Genomic DNA, 19983 nt, shown 5'->3' on the forward strand with positions numbered 1-19983 from the left:
ACAAGGGTGTTTTTTTTTTTTTTAATCCCAAGGTTTCCCACCAAGAAAACGGTGCTCACTGCCTATTCATTTGGGGGAAAGTGCATGTACACTGTATGCACAGGTAAGTATTGAGACAATCACAGGGAAGCAGTTCTACATTAGCTATCAAATCACAGCTCTTTGAGTGGCACAACATTGTCTCACTTTTTTTTTCTTCTTCAAAATTTGTGAATTCAATCTGATTGACACTCATGAATGTAAACACATCCACACCACTGATATTTTAGTGACAATAAACATTCTGAGTAGCTCACTTACACTACTTGTGTATGTTGGCCAAGTGAATATCATGTTCTGGTGAAAGACAATCCAGTAATAATATATATATAGAAATGATAATGGCACACCAGTGAGATGGTCAGAGTATACAGAAGGAAGTATTCTGTTATTAGACCAAGCTGAATGCAAACAAGTTGCCCGTTCCCCATCTCCTTCCTTCTTGTCAAAACAACAACAAAAAACTTTTTCTTTCTTTCTTTTTTGCCCTCTACTATTATAGCACTACAAAAATTAAATGTGGTTTGGATACTATTAGCATAGCCTTAGCACAAAAATTTTGCAATTAAGCCCAACCAAAACACATTACAAATAGAGAACATGGTATCAAATTAAATTCCCTGCATAATTTTTGAATGAAAGTGAAATTCACATCTCGTATGTGAAACTTTCATCAAAGCCATGAAACTGGAAAGGAAAAGTACTCCTCGATAAAGTTTCAGAGGGAATACCTTAATACCGAAAACTGCCATAGAGTTAGTTCATGCCTTCTTCCACATAATATTTGCCTTGTATTACATGCATTTACTTTTTCTTTCCTGGTGTGCAAGGTCAGCCTCATGATGCATCATACTCCTGCATATCCACTCTGTCCCTCATAACTAATGCATGTAGATCTATCGTTACTTGTTTCTAATTTGTGATAAAATGTAATGTCTGCTGTTTAAAATTGCATGTTGTCATTTGAAAATGACCTTTTCATTTCAACCATGAAACTGAAATATGAAGTGATTAACACTTAAAAGTTGGACACCAACACAAAATATCTTTTAACATGGAGGGAAATAGAAAAGGTCCGCCATTAGGACACAAAGCAGAGCAATGAATCAGCACAATACAAACAGGATAACACCTTAATCGGCGCAACCAAACCTCCAAACATGATAGAATTGACATGATCAGACAACAGATAATTCCTCTATGCCCCAGCACCCCATCACATGAATGGTGTGGATGAAATTATTCCCTGGACCCACTCGACAACAATTTACCCGGCTGCTGATGCTTGTATGAACTGCAGTGTGCTCTGGCCCCCTCACTCCTACAATGGCCGACTGCCACAGCACCCGAAACCAGCAGCCGCAATGATAGGAAATGTTGGTGAAATGTTGAGAGGAGGCAGAGGGGAGAGTGGGGGTGGCGCCTGTAATCAATGCAAAACATCGACGCTCACAGATTCTCCATCCACAAACTGCCACCAGGAATAAAACCACAAAGATGGCCCATTGAGCCACTCTTTCCACAGAGCACTGCATACATTCTCTCCTAAACCCCTGTTGCTGGTTAAGAAAAGCTCTAGAGGCCTTCAATTTCAGTCTCTGTGCTCAGTTCACCTGTTGGAAGAAAAATCTAAGAATCTCCACTAAGCTGCAGAGGTTACAGCATGTCCTGAGTGACAACAATTGTAACTGGTTTCTATCAATACTCATTCAAGAGCCTTCACACTATTAATTTGCTGCATATGATGCTAATGAAAGGCAGTAATTCCTTGACCATGGCCAAAATGAATGAAGAAAAGCAAAAGGTTGGGGATGCAACGCTCTTGGGAGAGGGAATCCAACACTTGATGCTTGCACAAGTTACAAAATGCCACTTGATTTTATTCCAACTTCTGACTTTGCAACAATGTCTCCTAGAGCCATGTTTTCAAAGATCTTACTGCGACAATGTCGCGGCAACGTTAAGAGAACAAACTTCCTCACCTCTGGCAATAAAACTGCAGGAGAGAGCAAAGGGTATTGTTTTAACAGACACACACCCAAAACCTTACGTGGATAAGTTTCCACAAAGGGGTGTGTCCACTGTCGCGACTACCCCGCCCGCCGGCCAGCGCCGCCTATTGTTCTAGAATTTGTGTATACAAAACGTGGTTATAATCACTGATCTCAACTACACAGAGATCAGTGGTTACAATCCATGCACGTGATCAGCGCGAAACATGTCAATCATTCTCTGTCTGCAATCTTGCGCATGCATGTTGAGGATATCAAAGGAATAATACTAACAGGAGAGCTGCCAAGGTAGTGTTACAGTAACGTCAGGGTAATGTCGCAGCAATTACCCCAGCTGGCTAGGGTAGATTTTGGCAAAAGTTACCGGAAATCGTTGAACAGGCAGGGTGAAAAGAGATCACCCTGACATTACCCGGACGTTGCCGCGGTAACTCTAGATCACATTTATCTTATGGCTACTTGGATAGATGGATACATGTAACCACAGGCAAGATAGTCGGCCTCATACTGTCAAAGAGGTTATGTGTGTATATTACACTACTGTTGTTAAATCCAATCCATTAGTGATAACTGCAAATACCTGGGACATCTTTCTGGAGTTAAAAGCAAGGTGAGTGCTCTGACTGATGCTCAAATGACACCTTCACAACTGTTTTGCGACACAAAATTGCATCATTAACTAACAATATCTATGCGATGCATGAATAAAAGATTATTTGTCTTTCGATTGTCATTGAAAACTAAGTAACAGTCAAATGCATCCTCCTCAGTATTGCCAAATGCTAATATAGTGCTACAGTGAATCCTATGGTCATACAAGACTGTACTGATCTGACAGCTCTGGTGGTTCTGATAATATTATGGTGAGGATTATGCATTGCTAACAATCTTGTGTTTTTCAAGACCTTTCCTCTCTCTCCTCTCCTTCCCCTTCCTCCTCCAGTCTCTTCTTCTCTCTTCTATCTATCTATTTATCTCTCAGTAAGATCGCACTTCTCATTTTCTGCGATGGCACTAGGATTAGAGTGATCGGCTTGTCACCAATGGAAATATTTCCTTCTACACTGGACATAATCTCATAATAGTCAGCAATGACAGAGTGTTTGTATAAGTTGTTTCGGCATGTATGATTGGCACAGACTGCACAAGGTGATACACATTTGGCAATCCTGGTAATAAGCTGAGAAATCAAAACAAACAAAAACAGGAAATTCCGTGAAAATACAGGTATATCATATCATGTGGAAACTTGCATTACCTAATCTAAAATGCATAATACTGTAATTGCAAACTAACACAATCATTTATACAACAAAACAAAACTACAAAATACTGTGATATCTTAATTCACATCCGATTTCATTAGAACTTCTAATGCCCTTCTAATTTGATTCCTCTTCCTGCAATAAATTCAACGTGAACATGGGAGTGGAATTGTACTTTCATCTAGATGCATTCTCATAAAAATACCAAGCTAAAGTAAAAAACAAACAAACAAGTAAACAAACACAAAAAACCCACCAAAAACACTTCATTTTACAAAATAGTGAAGGATTGAACTGCAGATAAACATACTAGGCAGTGCTGATGTTTCAATTAATATTTTGTGCATGTTGTCAAATTACCAGACATTTAAAGGACACTTTCACCTTCATATACATGTGGATTGAGATAATGCAGGGCTCAGTATCAGTGGAACACATAAATCACCTCTCTAAGAACCATGTTGAGCAACAAATTTCTTTGATAATGGTCATAACTCTTTTGTATAAGAATTTTTCTCTGGTATATGCTGCGCAGTTAAAAGTTGACAATATCATCCAAATTACGTGAAGGCAAAATCACCACAAAAAGTCATAACTATTCATTTGTTCCGGAGAAAAGACACCTCCCCAATCCCATACTGTGAGAGTAGGCATTGAATATTACCAAATACGATGCTGTCACTGTGCATTACTGTACATGCACACTATGCTTAATGAGTAGGGGTACAGTGTATCACAACAACTTACTATCACTGCCACAATACCGGTAATCTTTGCAGCGGGACAGTGCCACAATACAGCCTCCCATTTCTTGCTAAGTGCAGGATGTATCTAAAACAAGAATGAACTTGACAGTCAATAACTACAAGCAATTTGTTTCTACTATTCTGAAATGAGGCATTGAATTTTAACAAGGCTTAGCGGATTTTCATGCCTGATTCACTGTCTTGCCCTCAAAATCACTGAATCTGTACAAACTCTGCTTTTAATCTGGAATCTCAGAATGAGGTTCACCCACGACACAGCTGCAAAACCTTGCTACAGGAGCACCGTTTCAACTTGACCTGATGCATGAGCCCTTTGGCATTTTTGATTATCATGGCATAATGCTTCAAAGGCACCATCAGGGTCAAACTGACCTTTATCAAGGCTCGAGTAAACCTTTCCAGAGAGTCTCCAGTTTGCAGGATTCACAATTCAGAGAAGGTGGCACATGCATATGCCCACCTACAGCACATGGACCCTGAAAGCATTTCATGTCTTCTTAAGATAGAAAAATTGACTGCATAACAATAATAAAATATTTTCCCAGTTTTTTAAGTTTGATTTGCTTCAAGGTCACATTTAACACATAATTCATGAAATGAGTGGGAGATCATTGAATTGCTCTATTATCACAGAATACATGGATGAAAGCACAATATCAAAAGAGGAATAATCAAACTTGAATTCAATCGAAAACAGCACAAAAATGAGTAGTGTGTTTTTTCCTTTTCTTTTCATTGTCCTAAAGCGATATGGCACTGGATGGTGATACAGGCTCTAAAGATTCCTGAAGCTGTGTACATACTTTGCAACCCATTGTAGACACAAAGCCTGTCTAATTACGCCCATGCATTTTGTATGAAGCAATCACTGCATCATTACAGCAATACTAATTGAACAATATCACTACAGCACGGTGCTGTGTTCCTCTGACCACCTCGGATGACAGTCTCATGAATGGCTTACAGGCAACAGGGATACAAGGGCCAGCGTGGCCGCCTCTATGAGGATGCAGACATCCAAAATGGCAGCATGTCTGTCCAGCAAGGACAGACGGGCCGGCGGAACCAGTAAAGATGATATTATGCGGGATGACAAATTGTAATGGGGAAATTAACATTTACAGATGCTCCTGAGCATGAATGCACACAATTATTAGCGCCAAGGTTACCTATTCACCTGCAAGATCTCGCTCACTGCAGTTAATTAAACTCTAATACAGCCAACAGTGCACATGTGCAGTTAGGCGTGCACACCACGCACCGGTGCTGCCTGAGGGAAGATGTACACAGAAGGAATTTGATCGGTCAATCACTCTCTCTTAGAGCTTCCCCAAGTATTTAAAAAAAAGAAGAAGACAAAACTGACAAGTTTTAGAACAGGCCATAGAGTCACATCAGACAGACACTGAAGGGAAGAGTGCATTCATGGTTAAGAGGGGGAGAAAAGGAAACAGAATAGGGAATAGCATCAATACAACAAAGATGATGGGTACAGATCGATATAGGAGACTAGGATAAATAAAGACAGGATGAGGATAGAAAGAAACAGAAATGGAGAAAAAGAGAGACAGATAGCAGAAATGTGGTGAGACCCAAGATAGACACTGACACAAAAAGTGAGATGACTTCAAACAAGTGGAAATTCTGGGGAGAAATACAAATACAAATACATATTTGTATACAAATACAAATACAATGGCTGCTCTGTTATACTATACTTGGTTGTTACCATGTGAACAGACTCATGCATATACATTTTAGTGTCATGCTCTCTCAAATTCCTTCCCATCGGTGTTTTTCCTTCCACTTCTAGTAAGACCTTGGTCGTGTCGCATAGTTTTCCCTTCCTTTCTTTCTTTCCTTTCTTTTATGCATCATTGCAGCTGGCTGGTATATCACATATAGGAATTGCAATTGATTCATGTTCTCCATTTTTCAAATCTTTCCCCGTATCTATGGAAGCCGGAATGTTTAAACCCTAATAGTACTTAAGTATTCACGTCATTATCACTCCCATGTCTAAATTGCTATTAGAGCAACTGCTATAGCGTGCAGCATGTGGTTACTTGTTCTCATAAATGCATGTGAGAAGAATCTTCTGAGCCCCGAGTAAGAGTCATTCTCTTTTGTTTATCCTTACTTTGGTCTTAATTGTACCCGTGCTCCTCATCCTGTTCCCCTCACTAGGCTTTTGTTGGGACCTACACTCAACAAGCTTTGCTTTTTAGTAGGTTCCATCGTATTTCTCTTCGCATCCTTTACTTTGATTGAAAATGACACATCGACCGTTATGTATTACTTTTGTATTCCTATTTCTTCATGTATATATCAAAGCTGGACATTCTGTATTATATTTTGTTATATACCATGTATTTTCCATCGAGAAATACGAAAATAAATTGAAATTGAAATATATCTCAAATGGAAGGGATATTCTACTTGAGAAAAAAAAAAAGGAACATAAGAGACATGTACTTGAAAGTGCAATGTCACTCGCTATAAAATAGGCTCGATAACTGGATGAAAATCAAATGAACATTTTTAACAGAAGTTTCATGTATATCACATATCAAATTATGTCATGGAATTCTATAGTTTCTCACGGTTTCATGAAATAGTGATATTGAACCCGTTCCCCCTAAAATTTGTTCAGTTGTTGACTATTAATGCACAAATGATTTATTGTGACGGATTTACATTTTTCTGTTTGTTTTTTTCCTGTCAAAAATGGAAAGAAATTAAGTAACATGTTCACGCCAATAGAAGATTTGTAGACCTATGACATCATCACCTAAACGACTCTATACATGCCGTTGCAACTATACTGTGACTGGTAAATTATAGGAACCTTCTTATTTCATGTTAAATGTCGATGTAACTCCAACCATTTTGTTCAATTATTGTTTTTCCTTCCAACGATGGAAAAAAGAATGAACACTTGAAAATTCAGGTAGCATCCAAAATCATAATGCTACAAACCCACACACCTGCTTTTCCAGGGCAAGCACTGTTCTCCAAAACAGTTCAAAACACATGAGGCTGTCCACAGAATGTTTGAGGTCTGTGTGCTAATACTGTCATGCTAGTTATAGACATAAGTTCATAAAGTTCTTGGAGTGCATTTCAAGAGCAACACTGGTCTTTTAACTGTTTCACTCAATTAAACTTGCACACCAAATGCCAACACAGGAAAAAGATACCACAAACGATGTGTACAGACTATGAAAGAAAGAGAGAGAGAGAGACAGGGCGGATGGGAGGGAGGGTGGAAGAGAGAATGAAAGGGAAGATCTAGTTCTAAAAACAAGATTTCTGCAGTACACCATCATCCAATATTTGGATTGCTTTTCCCAATCCCACAGACACATAGCATACAATAACAAGTGAGAGAGGCAGCATGGCTAAGCCAAAGTTGATGCATCATCATTCCCAATCTCTCTCTCTTCCCTCCCGCTCTCTCCTGCCCTTTCTTGCCACAACAAATACTCACGAAGGTGGCCTTTTAACATAGTCTGCATGGCTGTCAAGAGTGCAAACACGGTAGCTCAATTCACGGGGGAAAATCCAGGTGATTTCGTATGCACCCATTTGAGAAATCCTCTGGCGATACCCGCAGATTGCGCACAGCTTGTGGAAGCAACCTCGGTACACATTCACCTGAAGATTACAATGTCTGTCAAAGGCATCTTGGCTCAAAGTCTGTGGAACCACCTCAGACTGAGATGAAAGGCAGAGTGGTTGCACCTTCAGTGCCTGTTCATTTTCTAACATGGCACAAAGCTTTTATTGGTGAATCCACAGAGTGGACATGTCTTCATGTAACCAATTTCAAAGCTCTTTTGTTGCTACATTTCTTTTTTTTTTAATATATATGTTACTGAAGGAGATGTGTTTGTAATTAATCAATACTACTATTCATTTTCCTATAAACTCCAACTTCTGATAAACATGAGGCACACTTGGTCTGGTGTTTACCTTTGGAAGTTTAAAAGTAGCTTCTTTGGGGTTATCGAGTTGAAATTTTTCCAGCTTTTTACTAATAATTTGTGAATTCCTCAAAAGTTTGGCTGAAATATGAGTGACGTTGAACCACTCGTGTGTAACAATATGAAAGACCAACGTAGAAGCCATTGAGATGAAATAGGGATTGATACAATCACATTGTACAAATCATCAATAATTCCTTGCACCACCTACCTCACATAAATTCAACTTTGACAATATTTCTGACATTTGATTTATGAACTAATTGAAAATGCTGCATCTAACATGAATCCATTCATATTCAAGTTGAGGATGACTCACACGAATAGATAAAAAAAAACGTCAAGTTCAATCAGCTGAAATAAAGTGTGCCACACAAATCACATGAGAAGATTAGCACTCAATGCAACTTGCACAACAAGGGCAGCTACTTTATGTGGTGATAAATTTGATTTTCATTGCCATGAAGAAATAATACATTGCTACAGAGACTCGACTTCTCCCAAGACAAACTAGTGTGCTTTACGAGGATATCCCTGACTCTATGATTGGATCAGCTTGACTGCATATAAGCAGCTTTGATGGTATAATGGATTCCTTTAATCATCAAACAATGCGGAGAGCCGTAACTGCCACCTCACAGGGGCACCGTCGTGCCATCATCAGAGTGCAGGCCCAATTTCTCCCACGCCGGCGGAGAAGATCTCGTATCAAAATTTTCATTTCAGCAGTCACGCGGGCAAACTGCACGGCAAACTTATGGATTGACTTCACAGTTTTATGAGCACGGGCCGAGGAATACAAATTAGACGATCTCTCCGCGATGCTGTATTTGACCGGTGTCTACATGCATCCTGCTCTGTAGATTATCTGCCTCCCGATGCAGGAAGGGGGAGGAGTCGAGCAGAGACAGCTTCACAGCTTGTGGGAATGTCCTTTCATGCAGATGTGGGCATCCCACATGTGGCAAACATGGCTTAAGGGAGGGTAAAGCTGGGGGGGGGGGGGGGCAGGAGCTGACTCAGAACTTTAACAGACCTAGGCTGCCCTTTATACATTAGTGGTCACTATGCTTTTCTCATCCTTCTTAAGACTGTAATATAACACTAAATTTAAGTGGCATCTGGTGAAATGTTTTTACAGTGTAAAGTGTAGAAGTACCCATGTGCTACTGTATAAGCTGTTATTTTCCCCGAGGGTTTGATTTTTGTGAATTTTGCATGTTACTGTTGGACTGCGAATTTAACAAAACAGGAAAATGTGGCCATGCACTAGGATAATAGTGCACTCATAATAGCCTCGGTGTCAATGCACAAAAAGCTATATCTCGCGAAAAATGTCTAATACCTCCTCATTTGTGAAGATATCTGTACAAGAAAAAAAGCAACTTATAAAAAAAAAAATACTGTAACTCTTTATAGCAAACCCACCTACATCCACTAAAGTCTATCTATGTGGGACACTCTTATTCAGAGCAATGTTATACTCATGTACAAAGGAGTATATTCTAGACCCTTACACAGGAGATCCGGATTTGGACTCATGCCCAATGCCTACATCATTCATTCAAGGTGTTTCAACCACCATGTTTATCTCGACCAGGCTGTATGAATGTATAGCCTCCAGTGCTGGGATAATGGATTTAATGCATGTACTCAGGAAGAGCAGACTTAATGCTGTCAAGCCTACTATGAGCAAATTTTACCAACCCTTTCAATATACCCATCCTCATAATCATAATCACCACTACCATGGTTCTCCGTATAATAACTGCAACAACCACTAACTGTAATCAGTCACCCTACATATCCAAGGCATACTCCAGAATGTCTTCTTTTTGAGATCTCCAATCAACAAACGGCCCTACTTCCTAGAATTGAAAATAATCCTAGAGCACTGGCCACACAGCTGGTGTGTATGGTAGAGATATATGTCTGACATCAGTCAAAGTTTTGGGTAGATTGGCGAACGTATCAGTGGCAGGAATACACTCGGCTATTTATGTGTACCCTCTGTCGTTTAAACTGTCATTCACTATTGCTCTCAATATCACTTCATCCGCAGCCACCTCACAGCGATTGCCCTTGTCAGCAATGTCATCATCATTATCATCCTCCTCCTCTAATGCTCATGTGACAGAAAGCACTGAGGCCATCATCAGGTACAAAAACATATTATATAGAATGATCACACACACAAGCGATTATTCATCTTCAGAATGATGCACATGACGTCGCATTTTTACCTGTAAAAGTAGGAACACCCTCTGACTGTGTTGTGACTGAAGTGTTCTGTGGTCTTCTCGCTACCAAAGTCCTCCAGGGGATCTGACCATAGGAGATCACACATGGGACCGAATGCTGGGGGCTCCTTGAACCTGTCCAACTGTAGAGCAAAGTTGGTACAAAGAAATGCATCAGTATGCAAAGAAATGTCCCCCTGCATTACAGCTCTTTTGTCACCTTCAGATTCTGAAATATAAAATCCATTTTAATATCAAATTTTGACTCCAGTCAAAGCGGGTGGCATGTCCAAAAAGTTAAATTCCTTTTCCCATAAATGCTAAAACCCCAACTTGCCAGCTAGTCCAGGGCAAGTAAAACTCACTAATGGGCAAGTAATATGAATGGGCACTTATCTATCTAAAGTATGGGGCTCTTCCCAATTTGATCAAGTGGGATACATATCTTCTGTACTGCCCTGATTTCTGTCAATAAATTAAAATTATTACATTTAATATCCTTTAGTATCCACCTTTGACCTACCTACGAGTAGGAAAGCACACATTTACACCAACACACACAGAGCAAAAGGTCCCATTCAAGTTTTGAAAAAGTCATCGGAAAGAGTCTTTCCATTACTACCAGAAGGACTACTAAATGACTGAAAAACAATTCAGAAAGAAACCAAACAAGAAATATTTTTCATTGACTTTCCATACTTATTTGCTTGGTCCAAAATCCACAGGCTAAATAATACAAAATTTCTCATGGACAAATGGATCCAGGCACCTTCAAAGTGTCAATCTGTCCAGAAATTATGCATTCAGTTATTTATTCACACAATATAAGTTGAATGCATGAATTACATTGCAATGCACAATAAACAAGATTTATGAGTTTGCAAATATTGCAAGTATACAAAAACGCTGGAAATGGGGAGGAATGCTAAAAAGCAATGCTTATATGCATTCCTCCCACACATAATACAACAACTCATGATTGATATACTGTTACATAAAAAGGTGAAATTACAAAACTATTAAAGACATGGAAACCAAACTAACCCTGAACTTAGGAGCATTCTCCAAGCGTTCAATGACTAGATTGATGATACTTACATTCCTGATGTCATCTAATGAGTGTATTTCTGGTGAGAGCCCTCCATGCACACAGAGGAACTGTTGGTTCATAACAGCTGCTAGTGGTAGACAATCGAATGCTATCATACATGCATTGTACACATTCTCTGTGTATTTGATTTTGCCTGTATGGAGGGAGAAAGACAAACAATTGTACACTTGTGACTATTTGGTTTCACCATTCCATTCATTGACATGAAACGACCAACACCTGCTCGAATTCATTTACCATTTTACTGAGCAAAATAATTTCACATTTATCACAGTTACATGAAAGCGAGTGAACATTGACAATCCGTTTAAATGCGTTGACTGCTGCTTACGTTTGCACAGTTCAATTACACCACACATCAGATAATCCCAACATTCTATTCAGCTTTTTGACATACCTAGACACATCATGCTTTTGCTATGTAACATCCTTCTGCATAGTTGATATCACTTCTACAAAGTGGTGAATAAATAAAACGTCTGAATGTGCAATAGTATCATTTTAACAAGAACAAAATTAGTTCACAAGATTGAAGTTTTTTTCTAAAAAATGAGTGAATTCATGGGAAAAAAAAGAGAAAATATTATCCCCTGTTGTGATCAATTGACTATATATACATAATATGCAAAACGTGGATCTCATTTTACTTCTCTCCTGATGCACGCTCTAATCGAAGGGTATGCAGGGTTGGGAAAAAGAATGAGATGGAAAACCCATCTCATGGTAGTGCCTCCAGTCTAGACTCTACTTAGCAACAGTACAGATGACATGACTTTTATACACCACAGAGAGTGGCCACATATTCAGCTGACAGCACACGCCCGTATCAACCCTATGGAGGTACACGGCGTGCAGCGAGCCCTCCCTCCCTCCCCAGGCCATGGCATGTGTTATTAAAATTTATGGCGCAATATTGAATTTTTTACAGCCAGTCGCCCTATGTGCATGTTATCCGATGCTAATCAGGCATTACTTTGCGAGGGACAACCCTCGTTTCCCGCGAAAGCAGTATTTTATAAATCTGTCCGACGGTCTTGAAGGCAGACTAACATCAGGAGGCCATTATATGAGCATGCAATGAACAAATAATTTGACATGCACTCGCCACCGGCAGCCTCATGCAGTACAGGACCCTAGGAAAATACTATTCAAGAAGGCAACACACTTGAAATTGCCATAGATGTACGCAGTATTCATGTGTAGAATAGATCAATTTTAAGAAGACGTTGATATATTGCAATTTACATTTTCCGTTTTTTTTATCCAGTCGGAAGGAATTTTCAGCTCTTCTTGACGGACCGGAGGAATAATTTTGCAGCTACATAGCACGCTTTTCATTGAAATATTAATCAACCTACCTCATAACTTTTTCAAGACAAGCACTCTGATGGGAAACCTAATGCCTTTCAAGTCAGCACTTTCTATAGTCAAGTAATCTTCTGAGAAACTATCAGATACCTTACCATGTGACTCAACTACTGCATTTCAGTGGAAAGGCTTTCGATTAGTGTAACAATTTAAAATGACATCCACACTATGAGAATGTGTAAATGCACTGACTTAGTTTTCTTTAGGCAGTGCTACCCTGCATGAACATTAAAAAAAAAGCTCGAATGGTTGCTTTTTCTTTCCATTTATCAGTTGATAAGAAGTCTGAACAACAGACACAAGGACAGGGTGGCCATGTTTTGTGCTTTACTATCAATCATAAATAGCAGGTACTTTCTAGTAATCAGTAGTTAATCAGCAGTTGATAATCATGAAAAACAGATTATGTCTAATGCTTTATATGACAAGAAAATACTGATATCTACCTGAAGAAAAAAACAATTAATTGTTTTTCAGTGGTATTGCATTTTCCTCTTCTTTCTTTCTTTTTTATTTGTGATCTTCATACTTTTTTTGAGGGGGACAGAAGAGAACTTTTTTTTCTACTCGAGATCATTCTGTCTCTCCTTTGATACAATCATGAATGCTGATTTGCTTTCTGTTCCTACACAGCAGAGAAACATTTTCAGTCATCTCAACAGATTTCAACTACACATGGAAAGCTGTTCCATTCAGGCAACCGACACACGAGTAAATAGAGACCTCATTCTAACTAGAGAAAGAAAGAGAATTTTCTAGTGATGATCTTTCAGCTTTTTACAGCCATGTTAACATTGTAATCATCATTGATGAAGTCATGTGAGTTTTGACAGGTGCCTTGACATGCACTGCCTGGAAGCATGTCATGTATTTAGAGATGCACTGAAAATTGGGAATGATTTTCCACTCCATTACTCATAACGGTTTCTGCCATTCCTCTGGAATGTTATGGTTCACACTTTGTACAACAGATGTCATTACACATCAGGAAAGATGATGATAGCAGCCTCCAACATACACACACACACACTGCTGCCACTGATGACCAGATGACATTCTACGCTGTGCATTATCACTGTGAACAGCAACAGAACAATCATTCACAATCTAAGCTCCCACGAGATGTATTAATTATCTCTTTCTTCTGGCTAGGGGTTGTATTTTAAGGCATTCTGGAGCTGAATTATTTTGTAGGTAATATTAATTCTGCATACAGCATACGTACAAATATGCATGTGAATGTAAAATACTGAGACAACTTTGGTCACACATCACAGATTTATCAGAGAGATTGGTAAAGCACACAGGCACATAGGTACCACACCCACACGCAAATGAAAAATTAGCTATTTTTTTCTGAGACTCTAAAAGCAAAACCATGCAGGATAGCAGTCACGTAGCCAGCTCATAGGTAAAATTGAGGTACAGTTTTAGCACTCTTAAGGAAAACAGTTATACAATGCTATTACATGCATTGGGATGCTGACTCCAACTAATGACACCAATCAGCATTAGAAGCCAAAAGGGACTCTGGAAATCATACTTACACTCTGTTTTGAATGTGAAGTATTCTGTGAGGTGCCGGCACTCATGGTTTCCTCGTAACATGAAGAGCGTCTTGGGACACAAAATCTTCAAACTCCAGAGATATAGCACACACTGTAGTAGACATGGAGAAAGAAAGAATACAAATGTGAAAAACATAAACTCAACGTGATATAGTTATGCTCATGAGTTACTCTGATGCTAAGCTACAGTGCACTCCCGAACATGGCTATAACAAAATTCCAGATACAACAAAGTAAAAATTCAGGCTGCAACACTATCTGTTCTATGTTTTTTTTATTGTTTATTTGTTCAGTTATAAGGAAATTTTAATAAATGAAAGAAAATTGCCAGTCCCGAGAACTTCATTATAATGGGAGTCCACTTAGGTTGTACTGCACTTATAAGCACATTACTTCTTTCAAGACTATAGTTGTGTTGGAGAGCCCCTGATCATCACTCACTGCCACTCTTTTATGCAATTTCATGGCTTTAACATCTCAGGTACAACCAAGATCGCTTTTCCCACAGGAAATTCAATAAACAGATAACTAAAACAAAACATACTATACTCACTACAGTACATCAATACGAAATGTCATTGATTTCAGTATATTCTTTTTTAATTCAAGGTGATTGTTTTCATTCTGTAAAGCGCATTGAGCTGCTTAAGAAGTGTGAAATGCACTATATAAAAACCAGCTATCATTATCATTATCATTATTATTATTCTGTTTTGACGGTACCTAGGGGACACAAGCTTGATAACTTACTTGTTTTTACAGCATATTCAGCAAGAATTTATGAACTTTCCTTTAAAAGGGGGGGGGGGGAGATTCATAAACAGAAACATAAATCTCATTCAAGGAAGATATTACTCAACCATTTCTGCTGTGGTATGGTAATAAATGTACGTTTTGGCTTCTAAAAACAATGTTGTGGAAAAAGCAACAAAATTTTAAGAATTTGAAAAAGCTTTCCCTGTTCAAGCCCTTCCTAATGCCATCAAAAGTGACACCCACCCTGGCTGTCCCCTATGCTGAATAATGGATTTGATAAAATGTGAGGAAAGCAGAGACCTACAGAAGGCAATCATCATGTTCCAAAAGATGGATAGATGTGTCAGCTCATTCGCCGCCACTTCACACGCACAGTATTGGCACACACTCGAAAGTTAACAACATGAAAACACACACCTACAAACCTACACACACACACACACACACACACACACACACACACACACACACACAGATTATCCCAAGCATGTCTTTCTGCCATCATGAAAAACAAACATATCTAGACCAATACACTTCATGTTGATAATTCCCTCCTTGAGGACTAGATTCACCCTGTCATACTACAAATGGGAAATACTTGCTACAGGCACTCTCTTCATATCTTAGTTAGATGCAGGTACAATCACACAAAGAGGTACTGGTCCAATACTACAATACTAATGCACTACAGACTTTCATAGAGGGATATTAGAAGCTTTTTCAACAAGGTAAATATTCAGGTAATCAATTACGTTCTGTTCTAATAAATCACTATCATACTGAATAGGGGATTCTATCAAGTATTGTTTTTTAACTGGGATTAACGAACTGGTCCTTAATTTCTCCATTAAGAAGCAATTTCACTACCTCCTCAGCACCCCTGTCTAAAGACCTCATGCTTCAGTACACTAATTACTTTAGAGTCAAACCTTCACTCATTATTCAGATCTGGTTGGGCTTCATTCGCCATGCTATGTCTTGAATGCTCTTCACTCTTCAAATGAAAATTGCTTTCTCCAATTTCACTCTGTATTTCTGAGTTTCACTGAAAAAAAAAAAGGTGAATTGTAAATTTTTAAATTCTAATGTACTTCAGAGAGCTGGTTGGTCTCTCAACATTCCATTTCAAGGTACTGTATACTGCAATATGAAGCACAACTGCTGCATGAGCCATTTTCAGTACGAACACATGGTTTATTCTCCACAGCCAGTAAGAATCCATGTTTTATCATTACCATCACTAATGCCTAGAGCTCCGCCATATTTATTGATCTAATTTGAAGCTAATTTTGCTGTCAAATATCAAAAGGTCACGAGGCATTCATAAATGGGTCACTGGCTCTGCACTTTGTGCAACTGTAGGAATGTTTGTTTTGCAGTCTCTGAATAGCCTCTTTACTATGCAGTGCACCACCCTCCCACCGTCTGCTAACCCCACCCTCCTTTATTTAGCATATCTCAGATCACTTCTCCAACTTGTAGAAAGAAAAAAAAAACCTCCCTCTAAATCTTCATATTGTAACCTTTAAGTTGCCATTGATCTTTCCAACAATGTCATATTGCTGCTTCTTTTGCTCTCTCTCTCTCCATCTCGTTCCCTGCGCCAACCTTTTTCCGATTTCTTCATATCCCTCAACCTTCTAAAATGAAATTGACTCTCCTTGATTGCAGCCATCTCTGGTTCTTTTCTTCCGAGTCTCCTCGTCTCTTCTTCACACGGTTTCCTCGTCCCCATCCTCTGCACCAGCCTCTGCTCCATCTGATCTATCAATGTGCTCTCTCTCTCTCCCCTTCTTCTCCCTCGCTACCCTCCTCACTCCGGGCTCCAGTGTAAAGTGCCGTGGTTGGTTTGTCCTCCATCTTCCCTCCTCCTCCTCCTCCTCTCCGTCCACCTTTCTTTCTCCCCTCCCTCCCTCCCTCCCTCCCTGCGCTCTTCTCCTGTTGCAATCACATTTGCAACCTGTAACCATATCAACGGCTGGGCAGTCAATCTTGCAGGTTTCCACAGAAGGTCAAATGTTTTATGTATGCCCTGACAGAAGGAAGATCGTCGCACACACATGAATCCCTAACACAAAGCGCGTCTCACTCTCTCTCATTCTCTACCTCTGTCCCTCTCTCCCCCCAATCGAGAGTAATATTCTCCAACATTTTTCTTCCTTCATTTCCCTGAGACATCCGTCGGTGCTCGACAATTAGAATGGAGTCTCTGCCCGGCACATTACGGCTTTCATTCTCCCTTTTTAACTGCTCCCGAAGAGCTGTCCCATTAATTGAGCAACATTGACTTATATATAAGACATCCAAACAAGAGATATTCAGCTAGGGCTATGAAAGACTACGACGAGACCTAGACCGCACCTATGTTCTTTTTTAGAAGCCAAGGGAAGACTCCATGCTGGCATCAATTCTATGCATCAATGCACATAGGCACACACAAAATTTAGCAGTCTCGAGTGAAACAAGGAAACTGCTAAAGCTTCAGCGTAAGGGGAAAAGCAGCAGGCTCTGCCTCTGTATGTGTAGTAAGTGTGTGTGTGTGTGGGCATTTTTTTTTTTTTTTCATTTCTTCTCTTCCTGAGGAATGGTCATAATGTACACATTTTCAGGCAACCTGCGTGTACCCCTTTCAAGCTCACTTGCTTCATCGAACAGCCACAGCCCTGAATGTGGGACTGAATAACTGCAACGAAATTTACTAGCTCCATTGCCAAGTGCATCTGTCAGATTAAGACAGCAGATTCTTCTTCTCCCTCTCCTTTCCCTCTCTCGTTTTTTTTTTCTCTCTTACTCTTTCCATCTCTCTTTTTCTCTCTACAGATTTTAGGGCATTGTGTAACTGTGTGGGCGTGTGGACACGCAATATACAACACCAAAAACTGGTATGCTAAATTGCTCTCATCTTAACCTCTCAATATGCATATTACAGTACCTCACATCTCGAGTCTTTTATCTATTCTATCAAGGTCTTATACAAGTAGATTCTCCTTGTATGTTGCATTTAATTTGTGTGTGTGTGGTTTTTTTTTTTTTCAATTAGGCAAATATTTTAATAGGTAACATCCATAATATACATTATTCTGTTAGGGAGAGATTGACTTTTTAACATCATCATTTCAATTTTGTGAGGAAGAACGCACTCAAGAGAGTATATGCAACAGACATAAGCCATAGCTGCATTTTCATTTTTTGTCTAATGATATTCAAAGCTCACACAGAAATATAATTCAACACATTTTTGCACCTGACTGCAAACTAGGTGACAAGCTTTCTGCTCCTTTAGCTTCTCATAATTTTCTTGCTGATTCACATCACTTCCATTCGTAATATTTCCACTTGTGCTAGTTCACTTTAAAAATTGAAATTAATAAATGATGAAAGTAACTGCTTTTTCTCAATGCCACCAGTAAAAGTCATGGCAATAATGTTGACTTTGAAAAGATTAATACCAGCAATTCTCATTTTAAATCAAAATAATATTCAATGTTATCTTATACTGCATACTTCATCTTAATTGGAGCATTTGGAGCATGGTCAGTTCAAAGATGCTAGCCATGTGCTATCAATCTGATTGCTGACGGCACATTTTGGAGAAAGCACATAAAATGGGCACTGAACAACATGAAAATACTACTGTATACGCTGTTATTTTCGCGTATAGATATTTTTGCAAACAAGAAGTTCATAGACATTTTCGCGAGATGTTTTCGCAAATTGATGCTGACGCTATAATGCAATATCATCCAAGCGCATCGAGACATTTTCTTGTGTTGTTAAATTCGCGATCCAACTGTGATTCACGAAAATAATAGCTTATACAGTAATACTGCACATTGGGGGGATTTTACACTTGCTTGGAAATTTCGTGATTTGTCTCAAATTGCAAAATTTCTTAAGCAATTACACCCAAACAACATCGAAACATAGCCAGAACTAGAAATGTCGCTATGGCGACTGGTATGCCTCCGCCATAATGCATGATTCTCCTAATAGGTCTAGATAGTACATGTGGACAATGTGTGATTACATTTTCACAAAACTGGCAAAATATTGAAATGACAAGTTTGTCACAAATGTGTTGAATGTTCACCTTCCTTGACCTTGGTCTAATTGGATGAATAGGAGAGCATGTATTTGGGGATTTAAGGACTTTAACTTGACTTTGACCCATTCATACATTTAATGCATTGAGTAATTTTTATGGTACCGGTATGGAGAAAAAGTGCAATTTCTGTACTGAATAGTAAATTGTTACCATGTTCATCTGGCCTTTGACCCTAAAATTCATAAGATAATCACTTTCAGGTAGAACATGCATAGATATGCAGTAAGTTTCACGATAAATTGAGCCACTTCCGAGATATGGAGGAAAAAGTTAGTTCAGCACTTTCACTTGATCTTTGACCTTTTGACCTTTGAGGCAATAAAAAAGAAAAAGAAAAAAAAAATTCTCCAGAGAATTTCTATTAGGTTACACATGCATACACCAAGTGTAAAAAAAAATACTAATCCTGCTGGCATTGCATGAACATGAGGGAAATAGTAAAATTTTGAAGTGTTGCACTTGACCTTTGACCCCTGACCTTTGACCCCATGAACCCTACATTCTCTAGATAATCACTGCCAGTCAGTACATGTATATACTATGTTCCATGAAGATACCTTGAACAATTTTCCAATTTACAGAGAAAAAAAAGAAGTTTTAATACTTTTACTCAACCTTTTGACCTTTGACCTTTGACCTCATGACCCAAACTTTTACCAGAGAATCTAAATTGGGTAATACATGTATACACTAAGTTTCAAGAAAATATCTTCAGGCATTGCATAGATATGGTGGAAATAGTGAAATTTTATGTATTTGACCTTGA

At 38.9% G+C, this 19983-nt stretch overlaps 1 protein-coding gene across 1 annotated transcript in view; it reads right to left on the bottom strand.

Annotated features, from left to right (window-relative positions):
* Positions 1-14446, bottom strand: part of LOC139717595 (protein phosphatase 3 catalytic subunit alpha-like) — a 60444-nt gene extending 45998 nt beyond the window's left edge. Inside the window, exons 1-3 of the mRNA XM_071629105.1 lie at positions 14336-14446; positions 11408-11553; positions 10313-10452 (exon numbers count right to left, since the gene is read on the bottom strand). Coding sequence (XP_071485206.1) covers positions 10313-10452; positions 11408-11553; positions 14336-14396 — 347 coding nt within the window. The 5' untranslated portion in view covers positions 14397-14446. The remainder of the gene's footprint in view (positions 1-10312; positions 10453-11407; positions 11554-14335) is intronic.
* Between the last annotated feature and the right edge of the window lie 5537 nt (positions 14447-19983).

This window comes from Diadema antillarum, unplaced genomic scaffold (assembly GCF_040938485.1).
Source record: "Diadema antillarum isolate AM-2024a unplaced genomic scaffold, OU_Dant_1.0 scf00000077, whole genome shotgun sequence".
NCBI lineage: Eukaryota > Metazoa > Echinodermata > Echinoidea > Diadematoida > Diadematidae > Diadema > Diadema antillarum.